The sequence below is a fragment of the Sinohyriopsis cumingii genome, chromosome 7 (genome assembly GCF_028554795.1).
Source record: "Sinohyriopsis cumingii isolate HCF-2022 chromosome 7, ASM2855479v2, whole genome shotgun sequence".
NCBI classification, from domain to species: domain Eukaryota; kingdom Metazoa; phylum Mollusca; class Bivalvia; order Unionida; family Unionidae; genus Sinohyriopsis; species Sinohyriopsis cumingii.
In genome coordinates, this window is record NC_142967.1 from 91645717 (window position 1) to 91662485 (window position 16769).

Sequence of the window (16769 nt, forward strand, 5' to 3'; positions counted from 1 at the left end):
CAGTTAAGATATGACGATATATATACAATAAATACATTAAAGTAATTATGATAAGGAAATCACAAAAATCAAACATGCTACTACTTCTACTTACTATTATTAGTTCTTCTACTAAGTTTGCTTTTTTATCACATAAAAGATCCATTATTCCTACCGTCGATACAATCAAGTTGTCACTGATACAAATTGTACTGTTGCTTCAAATACTACTGCTATTGCTGCCAGAACCACCACCACCACCACCAGCGCTACCCCTACATACCAATTCATCTGTAGATTCGAATCGGAGTCGCATGGCATTAAGGTTGCTGCATTCATCTTCAACCTGCGACCATGTAACTCGGCGGGTGTTTTCAAAGAAGTAACAATTCGAATTAGCGTTTATCCATCCCTGGTCACATGCCGAAACCGTATCACAATCGGCAACGGTAAGCACTGAAATAATAATAATAATAATAATAATAATAATAACAATAACAACAACAATAAGAGAAAGACGAGAGAGAAGGAGGAAAAGGAGCAAGAAGTAGAGGAGAAGAAGAAGAAGAAGAAGATAGAAGCTGGAGAGGTATACGAAACAACAAAGCTCTGGTAGGAAGCACAAAATGTTAGATATCGTGATGCGTATTTTTCAGACAGTGTTTGCCATATATCTTAGATTATATGTAACCACAGTCTAGTTTGCAAGATACACGGATGTATTTGGGCGTCTGTACCGCTGAAATAATGTCAATCATTATAATGTTCAGTGGCTGATATGACCGAAAAGATGACCGTTAAAATACTAGTAGAATTTATTCCGCTGTGCAAAAACAAAGATTTCATGACTAGTCATTATTGAGTTTAGTTTGGTTTTGGTGTTTTCAGGCACAATACCACGATTAGGTTATTTAGTTCTGGTGCAATTGTGGCAAAGAGTCTCAACCGAGGGCACACAAACTACGGCGGCTTGTATAGTTTAAAAATATTACTTTTATAGAATCTGATCCCCTTCTACTTGAAATCTAAACAATGTGTCTACGTTACATTTTTATTCCAGAGAAGCGTTCATATGAATTTTCTACGGATCATACTATATGATTGTTGTTGTTTCGGTTAAACGCCATTCTTCAACCCATGATAGGTTACTCATCGCTATCAGGATAACAGGTGGAGGAGGAATCCGGGAAAACTCCACCTCCAACCCACGGAAGCTAATGGCAAGCTTTCTCACATACTCACATTGGCCTTGCTTAAGACTCGAACCCACGCGGACATGGGTGAGATAGCAATGATAGGTAAAGGCGAGCGCTTCTGACCACTCGTCCACCTGGGACCCAGACACACTATGGTAATGACCCTACTGCCTCCTGGTGTCAGGTTTATTCGGGTTCCCGTTTCCCTAAATCTATCAGCATTTCTCCTTAAAAAGATGCTTTTCATTATCTTGCTGTTAATTCCATGAAAATATCGGAGGAAGAGGGTATAAAAAGGAAGGAAAACAAATTTTATTTTATTCAAAGTCTACCCTCTCAAAATCGTGATCATTCCTAAAAATACTCTTTTCAGGTGAATCCAAGATAAAATTCAGGTACCTTATTACTGTTTGCCTACTGAATGGTCAGTAAACATGCCGTGCTGCCAAGCAAACGGTGTGAACGTTATTCAAAGATGGCAATTTTGGCGAATGAGGTCGTCTAAGTTGTTTAGTGGAACTGATACTTGCTTGATAATATTTGGAATAGGGACCAATGTCTGCATACAAAGTCGGTTAATTTTTTTCTCCTCTCTATGGATGGCAGTGCCTTGATATATTATCAAAGTGAGATAGGCTTTATCAATTACCTCGTGGTACACACTACTATATAGATGAGAAGGACGTATTGCATGACGATACTTGTTGCAATTCAGCATCGCTGTTTACGTGCATGTGTTCCAGATTAAGGACAAATACTTTTCAGCCTTAATGTGTATATGTGTTTACGGCCAAGACAAAGATGGGGAATGTTCGTTCCTTTCATCACGTGACTGCTGCTTATCATCACACGAATTTCTACCGAGATCAAAGTTCACACAGAACGGCAAAATTCTCCGAAATTCTTTATCGCTTGAGTATTAATTGCAACACGTTTGCGTCCTAAACCGTGCATCTGTTAAGTTGGTTTTGAGTCGAAAAAGACGTTGTTCCAACTTTTATTTACTTAATTTCTTTAATGATATCATTATTATGTATGATAGGAAAGTCGATTATAGATCAAAGTTAAATCTAGGACTCTTTCATTACGTTTTACCTTCTCATTTAATCTTAGAGATAAGAGTGCACTTTATATTTACCTGTTTATACCTGTATCATTGCGCAAGCTATCGTCAGTTCATCTTTCAAACACTGCTTTATTAACTCTCAGCACTAAAGGTTGAAGGCTTTGTGTTTAAACGTCATTTGAAGTAAATCTGACTTTTACGCGCCGTCTTACGGTACGAGCATTTCGATAGATGGTTTGCTATTTTAAAGCGGTGTCAGTATTCACAATTCGCCGTTTTGATGTTAACCTTCACTTTTTTTGTTAAGGAATGCGATGAAATGTATCCTTAATTATGCATCGGTCTTGGATAGGAAATTTAACTATCGTGATCATAATTTCGTGTCTGACGCAAAATTCTGATCTTTGGGTGGTGTATTGTCATGTCCTACACAAACACATGCATAGACATACACGCACTGAGTTTTCAAAAGGACACTTAATTCAGTTATGAATTTGTCAATTATTTTTCTTTAATTTTAAAGCTATCATACGTACATGCATTATCTACAACAAACTTTAGATATAAAAATTGTGTTTTTTTTCCTCTTCTTTTCGTTGTTTACAAATAACTCCAGCTCTTATCCGTTCTTAGCATGCCCATTTGCAGCATCCTGGTAATTACTGCAAAATGTTAAAATTAGTGAAAATGTCGAGCTTTGTATGGCAATTATTACACGACCTATGCTGGGTATTGCATAGATGAATTGCGGTGAGACTGATTTTGTCGGCATAACATGTGATATTTTAACACTTGTTTTCGAATGTGTAAAACTACAGTTTATTGTCGAACTTGCTATAGTAAAACATACATTGACAAATGATGGACAACAAAACCAATCTGCAATACCAAAACTCGGCTGAATAGAAGTGTACAAATGTTTATTAAATTACATAATTTCATGTCGTTTTCGTTTGCGCGTACAGCAAAGTTGAATGGCGACAAGATACATTTCACAAACATCATATCATTGTTAGAAAGGATTGAATTCGTCATATGCATGTGTATGTAGCAACCATTTATATTTCACTTAATTTTGCTTCAGTATATATATATATATATATATATATATATATATATATATATATATATATATATATATATATATATATACCATGTGTGAAAACTTATTTACGGTATAATATTTCATAAATTCATTCATGTCGGCTGTAGTTTGTATCCAAATAAGTTGGTGAGAGAGTAACAGATATAAGGTGAAGTTGTTTGCATTTGCAACACACACACACACACACACATATATATATATATATATATATATATATATATATATATATATATATATATATATATATATATATATATATATATAATCAGGCTTAGAAAAGTGAACATAGTAGACCATGTGTGAAAACTTATTTATGGTATAAAATTTTATAACTAATAAATAGGTATTGCGATAAACTGGTGTATAATTTCCTGTATCATTGTGCATACAGTCATTTAATTAGTTGAAAAAATATATGTACTACGCATTATACTTACCTACGAAAAGAACGAAGACGTAAAGAAGACCTCGTATAGACATTATTTCGTGGTCGACTGAAACTCAGCTACACACAGTCCATTGGAATGTACTTTGATCTGTGATCACATGGGATGTCAGCTATATCTGTTGATTGCCACCCTGAACCGATAAACGGACACTCTAACCAACATTCGACACATGCTATCCGCAAAACCCCAACTCCACCCACCGCTCTCTCTCTCTCTCTCTCTCTCTCTCACACACACACACACACACACACACACAATCGATGGCGGCTGAAGATCATCGATCTTTCATTATTAAATTACCCAGTATCCTTCATTAGTGCAAAAACAGCGCAACAAGTAAATCTTTAGCTTTCTGGACACTTGTTAGATTCCCAAAACAGTTTGTATATGTGACAATATAGCCATTTTCATCTCATATTACCATAAAAATGAGTTCTTTGAATGTTACATGTCAGTTATGGAGTCTTTCATGTCATAGGTACTTTACAGGAGATGGTTCAACGTCACATGATATGTTACATTTATTCATGTCGGCTGCAGTTTGTATCCAGATAAGGGGGCGAGAGAGTAACAGGTGTAAGGTGAAGTTGTTTGCATTTGCACCTGAGAGAGTGTTATCTCTTTGTTACATTCATGTATTGTGGCTGAAATTTCTTTGGATATTTTACTTGCGAAAATTGTACCTGCTCTAAATTTGTAGAGTGACACCTAACTGGGAAGACCGAATTTGTATCTATATCAGCACCGCTCAAGTTGGATGCATGAAAAACGTTAATTTACCCATAAATCATACAAATGCGCTTTGTATGTACGGAAAACCTTAGCACAAAAAAAACAGCATTCGCTACTGACAGGCCTAAATTGGCCAGCCAGTACTATTCGACCGGTAACTAGTAAATCTGTGCCTAAGTAGTTAATGAGTGACGTCATTCGCACAAAAGCGAATCATTCCCCTAACGGCAACTTTTAAAACTTACCCTTGAACTTCAGTTGTGATTTTTATTTTATGGTATTTAAGTACTGGCGTTACGTTACGAAAATCTGATAAGGTTAAGCCATCCAGTTGTTGGGTTGCCATGCAACTGTAAGTTGCGATGCAGATGTGAAGTTGGAATATTTTGTGGTCATTGATTGATTAGAGAAAAATCATTTATAGCCTTGGCCACGTTATGATAACTTCAGTTGACAACGACTGTCGTCCAGATGTCCTTGGAAATAAGAGGAAAACCGTGAATTCGAGCCGAACCCACACGTGTGCTGAATTCGCTCGTTAAAGAAATGCTCTTGTGTATAACAATATCATCACATTCAAAATATTGATTGATAAAAAAAGAAGCTGGACAAACTCATGTCGAATTTGCTAGAGAAAAGAGCAGTTATTTAATAGATGGTGCTTAGCCATGAAGGTTGAACTAGATTATGAAAGTCTCAAACATCTTGTATTACTTAAGGGCTCAAGAACTGTGTCCAAAGTGACATGAAGAATTATCTTGAAGAGCATAAGATCGAAACCTTGGAAAATGCTGCTCGTGCTGCTGATGAGCACTCTTTAACTCATAAAGTTCCTTTTGTAAATAAGACTCAACATTCTTCTGGCAGAAAAGTATTTCAGCCTAATACAGGCCCTTCTAAATCTCAAACTGACACAACTTCTGAAAATCAAACTTAGATAAACTTGATTCAAGATCCTTGTCTCTTTCTACGTGTACCTATTGTAACATGAAAGGACACGTTATTTCTGATTGCTACAATTTGAAAAATAGGCATCAGAATCAAGACAGACCTATTCCAAATGCTCTTATCTCTAAGAGGTCAAGGTCACGCTCATGTATTGAAAGCAATTATATTGTGGAGAATTATGAACCATTCATATCGAAGGGTTCTATATCACTCGTGGGTGATTCGGTCAATCCTATTCCTGTGAAAATTTTAAAAGACACAGCAGCATCTCAGAGTATTTTATTATCAGGTACTCTGTCTTTTTCCGAGAAGTCTTCCTCTAATGAGAGTGTTCTAATTCAAGGAGTAGAGTGCGGCTTTGTTAATTTTGTCTCCATTGTGTAAATTTGTCATCAAAACAGTCTCAGGACCCGTGAGAGTCGGCACAAAGTCTGTTTTACGCGCTGAGGACATTCATTTAATACTAGGCAACGACCTAGCTGGAGACAAGGTTGTGCTTAATCCACTTGTAACTGACAAGCCTTGTTTGGATCAGAAAGTTGATCTAATTGAAAAATAATTCCCTGATTTATTCCCAGCTTGTGCAGTTTCCAGAGCTATGGCAAAGAAAGCTCTTGAGAATGATGTTGATAAGGAAAGTATTCCTTTAGCTGACACATGTATTGGTCAGTCGTTTAATGAGGTCACTCTCACTCCTTGTTTTGGATCAATGAGAAGGTATTGATCACAGTGATCCTCTTTTAACGACTAATTCTCTTTATTCTAATCAGCGTGACAAACGACAATCACTTGTCTTCGAAAGGAAAAAGATCCTGAGATCTCCTGTTTGTTTCAAAGAGCCATTAATGAAACTGAAGCCACTGAAGTTCCTGTTTGTTATTTCACCTGCTGGTGATGAGAGGTCAGTGAACTATCAAACTGTAGTTCCAAAACCTTACAGACAGGAAATACTTAGTCTGGCCCATGAAACTACTTTGGTTGGTCATTTAGGGATTAATAAAACTTATCACAAGATTCTTGACTCACTTCTATTGGTCAAAAATCAAAAGTGATGTTGGTAAATACTGTAGATCTTGTCATACTTGTCAAATGGTAGGAAAACCCAATCAGAAGATACCTAAGGCTCATCTACAACCTATCCCTGCCTTTGACGAACCATTTAGAAGAATTATAATAGATTGTGTTGGTCCCTTACCTAATACCAAATCAGGTAACCAATACCTGTTGACCAGTATGTGTGCGTCGACAAGATTTCCAGAGGCAGTTCCTTTGAGAAATATAAAATCTAAAATAATAGTAAAAGCTTTGATAAAGACTTTTATTTACTCAATTTGGCCTTCCCAAATCTGTTCAAGGTTAGGGGTCAAATTGTAGGTCTGGAACTTTCCAACCTATTATGCCTGAATTTGGAATTTAGCAGTTCAAGTCAGAAGTGAAATTACTGTTTCACAGAGCTACAATGGAGAGAACTTTTGAGTTTGGTAATAATGGAGTTCTGTGTCTCTTGCTCATTCTTCAAAATTTTGATCAGATTAGATATTACGGCCCTTACAAAGTTAGGAAAAAAATGAATATGTTAAATTATAATATTAGTGCTCCTGTGATCTATATACTTTATAGGAATACCAGCATATTCAAAGAGGTTAAACATGCAATTAATTTAGTCGTACCTGTCCCACTCAGGGAAGATTTATAAGTGAAGGAATATCATAGGATTCTGCTGATACTGGACAAAGGTTCGGAATTTAGAAATGATGAAAGATCTGGACCAAACCCTTTCACATTTGCAAGAGCAAGAAAGAATTAACTTAAGAAGTTATTATTTGAATGTGAGCGCGTATTTTCAGATGTTCTTACAAGAACGAAAATTTTCATGACGTTGATATTGTAAATTCCAAACATGTGAAACAACACCCGTACAGGATGAACCCTCTCAAACAGGAATACTTGGAAAAATAGATTCAGCATTTGCTGGAGAATGATTTTAGAGCCCAGTAAAAGTGACTGGAGTTCACAATGCATACTTGTTCCAAAACCAGATAGAACTTTCCGTATGTGTACTGATTATAAGAAAGTAAATAGTGTGACAAAACAGATTCATTTCCATTACCTAAAATCGATGACTGTATTGATAAGATCGGAAATGCCAAGTATGTCACCAAAGTTGACCTTCTGAAAGGATTTTGACAAATTCAACTAACGGAAAGAGCAAAGGAAATTTTGGCATTCCTGGCTCCATTTAGACTTTACCAATATAAAGTAATGCCGTTTGGGATGAAAGGGTCGCCAAGTACTTTTCAACGTCTCATGAATATAATTACCTCTGATCTAGACAATTGTGTTACTTACATCGACGATGTCATCATTTACAAGACACCTGGAAAGAACATTTAGCAACAATTCGGAAATTCTTTGACAGACTCAATGATGCACGTTTGACAAATAATTTATCTAAAAGTGAGTTCTGCCGTGCTGGTGTACCTTTTCTAGGACATATCGTAGGACATGGACAAATTAAAGCAATATATGCTAAGATCAACACTATCTATGAATTTGCTGTGCCTGTTAATAAAAAGCAACTGATGCGATTTTAGCTATGGCTGGAAACTATCGGAAATTTTGTTCCGATTTGTCTATAATTGCTGAACCTCTGAAAAATTTATTGAGTAAGAAAAACAAGTCTTTGGACTGAAAAATGTCAGGAGGCTTTTGACAAGTTAAAAGCCATACTCAAAAGCGTGCCAGTTCTTACAGCTCCAAATTTAATGCAATCTTTTAAATTATCGTTTGATGCAAGTGATGTTGGGGTTAGAGCAGTTTTGATTCAAGAAGATGAAAATGGTATTGATCATCCAGTGTGCTATTTTTCTAAGAAACTAAATAAGCATCAAAGAAATTATTCAACAATCGATAAGGAATGTTTGGCTTTGATATTGGCATTACAACATTTTGAAGTTTACCTTAGTTCAGCTCCTTCTTTGATTATTATGTTTAGTGACAACAACCCCCTTACTTTCATCGGCAGATGAAAAATAAAAATCAAAGACTACTACGGTGGAGTTTGTTGTTACAGGAATATAATCTTGACATCAGGGACGTCAAGGGAAAAGATAATTTAATAGCAGATGCGTTTTCCCGTGTGTAGAAATGTATTATTTCATGTACACTGTGTGTAATTTATACCAGTTCGTTTTAACCTCATGTATAATTAGTCTGTGGTAAAAAAATAAGGCTTTATCATATAAATCTTTCTTTATCTTTATGTGGGAAGTTTTATGTATATTTGATTTAATTTATATCTGATTTAATTGTATGCAAGTTTAAAAATCTTTTTTATTTTTAATTTCATTATATGTCAAAATAATGTAGTATTTTGTACTAGGAAATCGATACTTTCCAAATAATAACTTGACCTTGACTGTTTATTTGTAAACACTTAAAACTGGCCTAGTTCCCGACCTTAATTCAAAATTAGTTCTCTTTTAAATTTATTTTTCTTGTGGCAATAATAAGGGTGAGATCGAGGCTGTAGTGGATACGTGACCCTAGGCTTGTAAATAGTTTTAGTGAAGTAAACAACTTTTTAAAATTTTATTCTTAGAGTAAAATGAATGTTTTTTGTTAGGGCCATGTTGAGAGTACGTGATGTAAACATGATCACGTGACCCTCATACGGGTACCTAGTCTGCGTCTCAAAATTAGTGTATAACCATTGTTTTAGAGAAATAATCTCAGTTTGGGCTTAAAACACTTGATGTCAAGTCGTTTCCTTGTGTTGTAGCCAGTTTTTGAGCTATATGTTAATTTTTCTTCCGATTATTTGGATTCTAAAAAATTAATTTGTTTCTCTGGAAATATTTGAGTGCTCATACAGAATTCTTGAACAAAGACATTTCTTAAAATGTTTATTCGCATTTCCAACACCGGAATGTTATTTCTTGTGCTTCTACAAGGAACTGTAGACACTGTACAAGATACAGCATACGTCATCGCCTTCCATCTTGGATTCTTCGTCGGAACTCGAACTTGAATTCATTAGAACATTTCATTATTAGGATTTCTGAAATTTTATTCGCGGATTATTCTTTGATTATTTTTGGATTTGATTCTTAAAACCGTACGTTCTTATTTTTCGTTTTTGCTGTATTTTTCCAGGGAAATAAACTATTTGTTAAATTTTTTCAAAGCTTGTTGTTTTCACTCTTTCTTGTGTTACTGTTTACCTGAGCCTAAACAACTGACATAAGACTGACTTACTGCCACCTCTCTTTTTAATGTTTGGTCGAATGAAAGAGCTAGGGTAACAATGGTTTATTATGTATTTGTACACAAAAACAAACTGATAAATTCATGCAAAGTTGGAATTCAGTAATATTTCACTCAAACTACATTGCATAAAAAATTGCAAGTTTTAGCTTACAATACGTTTAGATGGTATTCTGAAAGTTGGAGGAATTTTAATCAGATTCAGATTATTTTTAGAAACACATAATTTAATCAAATTACTTGTTGGATCTTTGATTTTTTAAAAATTAAAAATACAACAAATCTAAACTGGTATTTTACAAAGATATACAAGTATTCCTTACCAATTCAATCTTACATGCTTCATCTGGTGTTCGATACAGCTGTTCAACCCGTATTTCCGTACCAACTTTAATATTGCAACAATTTATGTCGATATTTTTTTTATTTAGCTTTTATAAATCACAATATATTTTGAATTTCATTCAGAGTTAAGCATAAACATTTCAAAAGCATAAAAAAGGGGGGGGGTATGTAATAAATATAAAACAGTATTCAGGTTTAGTTACAAATCGGGGAAATAACCCTTTGGCTTTAGACAATGAAAACCTCTCAGATTAATGGTGTCGACGTATCCTTACGCCATATCAAACTTATTCTTTCACACGAATCATCAGTAAGAAAGCATGTACTTTTGTGCATGTTTTCAACGAAAACTAATGTGGCCAGTGTCTTATTCTTATGATGACCAATATATTTATCTCCCTGTTATACCAACCTTTGTATCTGACCTTTATTTTTGTCGCATTACTAAATACCATCTATACTCGCTTATAAGTTCAGTCCAGCTGCAGACTATACAGACCAAAATATACCGTGGCATAATGCGCCTAAAAATATGCCTTAATGCAGTTTTCTTTGTTGCCTCTCCTTCTCTTGTCTTTACATTATCATGGCTAAAAACGTATCAAGACGATATGCAGTTCAGGTATGATAAAGGAAACAGTCATCAGACGACTTATTCAACCACCCAATCTTCAAATCTACCGTAGGAATTACAAATATAAAATATACATAATTTTGCACTTTCGTATCTAGTGACCTTTCTTTATTCTGCCTAATGCAAACTCAAGCTGCCTTTCCTCAAATATGATGCAGCCTTTGAAGTTGACTGATATTGGGTGCGTGATACTTGAGGAACATTTACATATTATATGGAAGTCTAAAACTACATTTTAGGTCAAGTTGTCATTTCCGTTGACTTCTGTGCTCAAGCATGGACAGGAAGATGCCCTTCCCAAGTGTAGACTACCTACAAAGTTTGACGAAAATTAGGTAATAAAAAACTGAACTTATCAACCGGAAACAAACAAAAAATACAATGTTGGCTCCAGTGACCTTGATCTTTTAACTCTAGAGTCCCAGAAGTAATATGAAACTGTCCCTGCTCACGTGTAGTTATCTATTCAACTTGATAAAATTAGGCTTAGGAAAATTTAATTTTCATCCAGAAAGGAAAAATCACATTTTCAGTCTTAGGTACTTTGTCTTCAACCAACCAGTTACAAGATTAACAGGTTTCTGTTTTTACTCATGATGTCTACAAAACAAGATAACAGCAAACTACCGTTAACTTATGTTGCGGAAACCACCATATCTACGGACGGACGGACATACGGACATCGCCAAATCTTCGGTAAGGCTGATAAAATAAGCATATAAATATCATTTTCCATTTTTACGTGATATGACATACAAGATAACACCATTCTGTATTCATTACTATTACAGATAGAATTGCTGTTAATATAAATAACACAATAACATTATAATGGATGAGATGCCAAAATTCAAAAGAAGACGTGTCATAGCAATTACATTGCCGTGTTGGGCTCTTTACATAAATTTTGTTATTCATATTTAAGAACTATTTCTTGATGTTCTGACCTTCAAGGATTACAATATTTTTAAGCATATGCTATCCATGGCGAATTTAAAATAAAGAATGTCTAATAGTTAGCTGAGTATTTGTTCAAAATAAAAACTCCGCATACATGTAGTGTCAGGACATTTCGGGATTTGTGTAAAGTTGCGTAATGAAGATTTTATGCTTGTAATGCCATTGTTATGTTTATCCCAACATAAATATACTGTAAAGGTGCTTAATAATAGAAGAATGAATTTAAAAAAAAAATATTTTCCATGCATCATTGGAAGAACATTTATTTAGTTAAGAACAAAATGGCTTTTGCAAGCCGTTCCGTCAGACGCATCAAAAGATGGCTACCGTCAATGGTACTATTTTGCTGATTTAAAGAAATAACACATTCGCTCTGAAAGTTTTCGAAATAAACATTTTTTTGTTCAAAAATTGCACAGAAGTCAGTATTGCTGGAAAAATATAATTCTTCAAGAAAAAGAAAGGTAAAATCAAATCGTTCCGTTTCACTCAAAGTATTTTCATAGAATCTTTGATGGAGAGTACAGATGGTTTACGTCTGCATAGTATTTTCAATTATCGATGGAATGCAGAAGATACGAGGGTACAGTCTTCCAATTTTAATTCTTTAACTATAGCTGCAAGAATTAAAACACATATTAGTAAAGAAAATGTATAAATGGAAGTTTAGCAGCAGAGAGACTGAGCCCACCAACTATTCCGTCCAACAGAACCCTCTATCGAGAACACTCTTGATAGAGGGTCTTATTTCACAAAATAAACCCTCTATTCAGAAAACCATGATAAATAAGCCTTCTCTGCTGACTAGAAGAGTTATTTCATGAAAAATAACTAACTATAGAAATACTTCTTGACTCCGGGGTCTACTAGACAAAACACTTGGTGGCCTAGTCTCTCTGCTGCTCAAAATACAAAGTATTCTAAAAATCCTAGGATTTCTGTGAATTAAAAAATTATAAAATCAATAATAATGGCAAATATCGAGAAGCACATTCTGCTAGACTAGCTTGAGAGCGACTAGAAGCAATAAAAAAATTTCTTCCTGTGCGAGATAGTGTAAGACAAAAATTACAAGCACGGCAGCAAGCACAAGTTGAATTTGCAACAGGTGCAGAAGAATTATTTAAACCCGTTACAACAGCTACTGAGAAAGCTGCGGCGGTCACTGAAAAAGCTTTACTGGGAGATCCAGGTGATATAACAAAACCGGGTATTCTTCCAGTGCTAAAACAAACCGCTGAGCAGACTGAAAAGATTGCTAGGAGAACTAAACAAACAAAAACGATTTTACGAGAGCTTCCAACTGATATACCTGCGGCAATACCGCCCAAAGAAGAAGAAGAAGAAGAAGCTCCAGAAGTAGTACCAGAAACAGCTTCAGTTAAGGCTAAGGTTGATTTGGTGGATAAATTTATCAAGGATAATATTGTTGGTATAAAAGGATTGACCGAAGATCAGTTAGGTCCAGCGGCTTTTACACTTTTTGATAAGCGAGATAGATTTTTAAAACCCGAGCATGTGAAGAAAATGGGTCGTGAAGAATGGTATAAGGGTATATTTCGTTGGTATCATGGTGCTCCTCAGGCTAGAAAAGACGATCCTAGATGGATCAATTTTAACAAGGATATAAACAATTTTCTCCTGAGACCTGTTCAACAACGACAACAGAAAGAGCAAGATATTCTCGTGGATCTTAAGCTTATTCAACCTCCTAAAAGTTCAACATCATCAAAAACACAACCAACTAAAAAAACATCTGGCAAAGGTTTGGGGGGTGATTTTATTCCCTGTCCTGATAATATCATCAATGATGTATCACGGCTAGAAGTTCTCTTAGGAGGAAGGCGTGCCGGAAATAACTCACCAGAAATAATTAATGAAGCGGCTGATATCTGTCAGCGATTATTTCAGGGCGGCATCATGGATACTCACATCTATCGAGAACTTATTGATGAGCTCATCGACGATTAGAGAAATAACAATTAAATAAAATGATCGTACACAATTCTCATCGTAGACCAGTCATGGTCAGGGTGGTAAATTCACGAGTACCCGTATACAGGATGACTTATGGAAACGGATTAGGCGATGTTGTTCGGGGTTTATTCGCGAGGATGGCACCTAAAGCAATACCGATCGCAAAACAATTATCGATGAAAGCCATTGATGTTATTAAAGATAAAGCTACTGGCGCTGTTGGTAGCGCTGCCAGTAAAGCATTTCTGGCAATCAAGGACAGACTAGCACGACTGATACGTAGAAAACCTCCGCCGGTAAAATTACCAGCCACCGCAGACATGCCAGCAAATGTTAGTAAAGTAATAATGTTAGTAAAGTAATAAATGAAGCCGCAAACCAAAAACTAGCAGCGCTGATAAATCCTGAACAAATAAACACAAGTTTGATTGCGGGAAGTGGTCTTCGTTTTAGACGATAACTTCTATAATAAAATGTTTAAACGGGAATCCGACCCAGCATTCGACATAGACGAACCGGTTCTTAAAAATGAATCAGTGCGTGATTATCAGTATTACTCTTATGACGCACGAGAACCAAATAAACGAGGACGAATTGAACTTCAGGTTCAGGATACAAGTAGATATTTCCTGCCCGCTGAAGCATTTATTGAAGTAGAAGGTGAAATTAAAAAATTAGATAACACAGACTACGGGGGTGCGTTTAAAATCGGTTTAGTCAATAATGGAATTATGGCCTTGTTTAGTAGCGCCATATATATGATTGATGGAAAAAATATCGAATCGATTTAGAATGATGTTGATGTTGCTACAACAATAATTGGTCTAGCAAGATATTCTGATGATTATACAAGATCAGCTGGTCCATCAATGATGTTTGCCAAGGACAATTCTAATCATCCTGACAGTGATCAGTACAATATTAGACGACCAAGAAACTTTGCCAAGAACGCCGACGCTGATGTAAATCCGGTGGTTCATGGTGCTAATGCAAATTACAATTTAGGTTTTCATACGCGTAAATTAATGTTGAGCGGAGATAGTAGAAAATTTTCTTGTGCGATTCCGCTGTCGCATATCTTTGGATTTTGCCGAGATGTCAGAAAGGTAATTTTCAGAGCAAAACATACAGTCGTGCTTATTAGAAAAAATGACGATAATGATGCGCTATGGCGAGAAGCTGGTGATGCTGGTAAAGTATTAATAACAAAACTATCACTGTGGATGCCGGTAATGACTCCTGCAATTACTGAAGAACAACGACTGCTTTCTTTTATGGATCAAGGTGGTAAAGTGTTGTTATCGTGGCTTACAACAACCACAGATAGTATTCAAAGTAACATCAATGGTTTATTTACATGGCATATAGCATCATAGCAGGGGGTTTCCGCGCCGCGACATATTTTTATTGCTCTTCAAAATACTGCACGAGTAAACTCACAAACACATTCGCATATGATATTTGATCAACTTGGTATCACTGAAGTTTCTCTGAGAATAAACGGACATCAAGAACCATCCGAGAACATAATGCTAAATTTTGCTAACAACCATGTTGCACGTGCATATCAACGATTGACGAAATATCTAGCGCGCGATCTAAACATCGACACTGGTTTGCAAATATCACAGTTGGATTTTATCTCTCATTATCCAATCTATTACTTCTCGCTGGAGCATCTTGATTTAACCAGACAGTCTGTCGTTGATATTCACTTTCGGGCTACCGTGAATAGAGACGCAGGAGTTATAGCTAATTACAGAGCAATCGCGGTCATACTTTCCGATAAAGCAATGTTGCTTGAAGGTGCTGGCGGCCGAATGATACTCGTTGATGCACCAGTAGAAAATATGTAACATTTTCCGAAGATATGTAACAATTAGATCAATCTCATGTTAAATAAAATGTCATACAGTCATGTTAATGTCACTCTGACTCCTGGTCAGGTGAAGAAATTACAATCGAAGAACGCGAGCACATGTGGGACAAAAATAACACTAAAACACGATCAGCTAATGGGCGGTCCAAACAAACTGTCATTAACTAAAACCCAACTAAAACATTTCAATAAAGCAAAGCAAGCAACGACTGGAACTCAACTTGATTTCTCTCCTGCAGCTGTCAAAGATATGGTTAAAACCGGTGGTATATTTCCTCTTCTCGCCGCGATATCAGCACTGATAGCTGCTGCTGCTCCCGCAGTCGCAAAAGCAGCCGCGTTAGGGGCTGTTGGAACAGCTGCTGGAATGGCACTAAAGAAAGCAACAGGAAAAGGATACAAAAAAAGGGGACTCGCGGATCAGGGCTAAGACTCCCAGGAACTCCGCCATCATGGTACCCAAAAAGGTTTTAAAAACACAAAGTGTTTTAAAAAACGCTAGCGTTTTCACACCGATGTCAAATTTTGATTTGCTTGATGCTGTTAAACAATTGCTTATAAAGAACTTCAGAGGCGTCTTTATGCGAGATCAATTACCAGCACGACCGAATAATCCAGAAACCGGAATTATTAATCTTGATAACAGCGATGGTCCAGGAACTCACTGGGTTGCTTACGCAATCGATCCACGTGGAATTATATATTTCGATTCCTACGGGCTAGCACCGCCAGTTGAGTTTCTTCGATATACAAAAAACATCCCCCTGACAGGTAAGGTTTGGTATTCAACGTTACCAACACAAACATTAACCGATCCTCCGATATGTGGCCGTGAAGTATTAAATGTTCTTGATGCGATCTCGAAATCAGCGAATTCTCCTCACAAAGTCGTGCATGAATACACGTTGTGATTTCCAAATTTAAACAACCACATAACTAATAATGGTTGATATTTACGGAAGATCAAGCAGAAAAAAGGAAAAAAAAGATATCGATTTATCAAAGTATGCGACCAAAGATGAAATTGATGATCTTTTAAATCTGACCGCGATAGACCCAGATGAGGTTGTAATTTTTCAAGATCGACATGGCAAGCTAAGAACCAGTAACATTAGGTGGAATGACATAATTCGCAGGGTTATTGGAGCTACCACGGACAACATCGTTGTATTCACTGACAGCGGCAGAATCAGAGATTCGTCAATATCAATTGCAGCTCTCCGAGATGATATG

General features: G+C 36.1%; 1 protein-coding gene across 1 annotated transcript in view; it reads right to left on the minus strand.

Annotated features, from left to right (window-relative positions):
• The window catches only part of LOC149795708 (macrophage mannose receptor 1-like), a 41998-nt gene extending 38063 nt beyond the window's left edge, over window positions 1-3935 (minus strand). Inside the window, exons 1-2 of the mRNA XM_089965593.1 lie at window positions 3784-3935; window positions 263-435 (exon numbers count right to left, since the gene is read on the minus strand). Coding sequence (XP_089821719.1) covers window positions 263-435; window positions 3784-3826 — 216 coding nt within the window. The 5' untranslated portion in view covers window positions 3827-3935. The remainder of the gene's footprint in view (window positions 1-262; window positions 436-3783) is intronic.
• Window positions 3936-16769: the final 12834 nt, after the last annotated feature.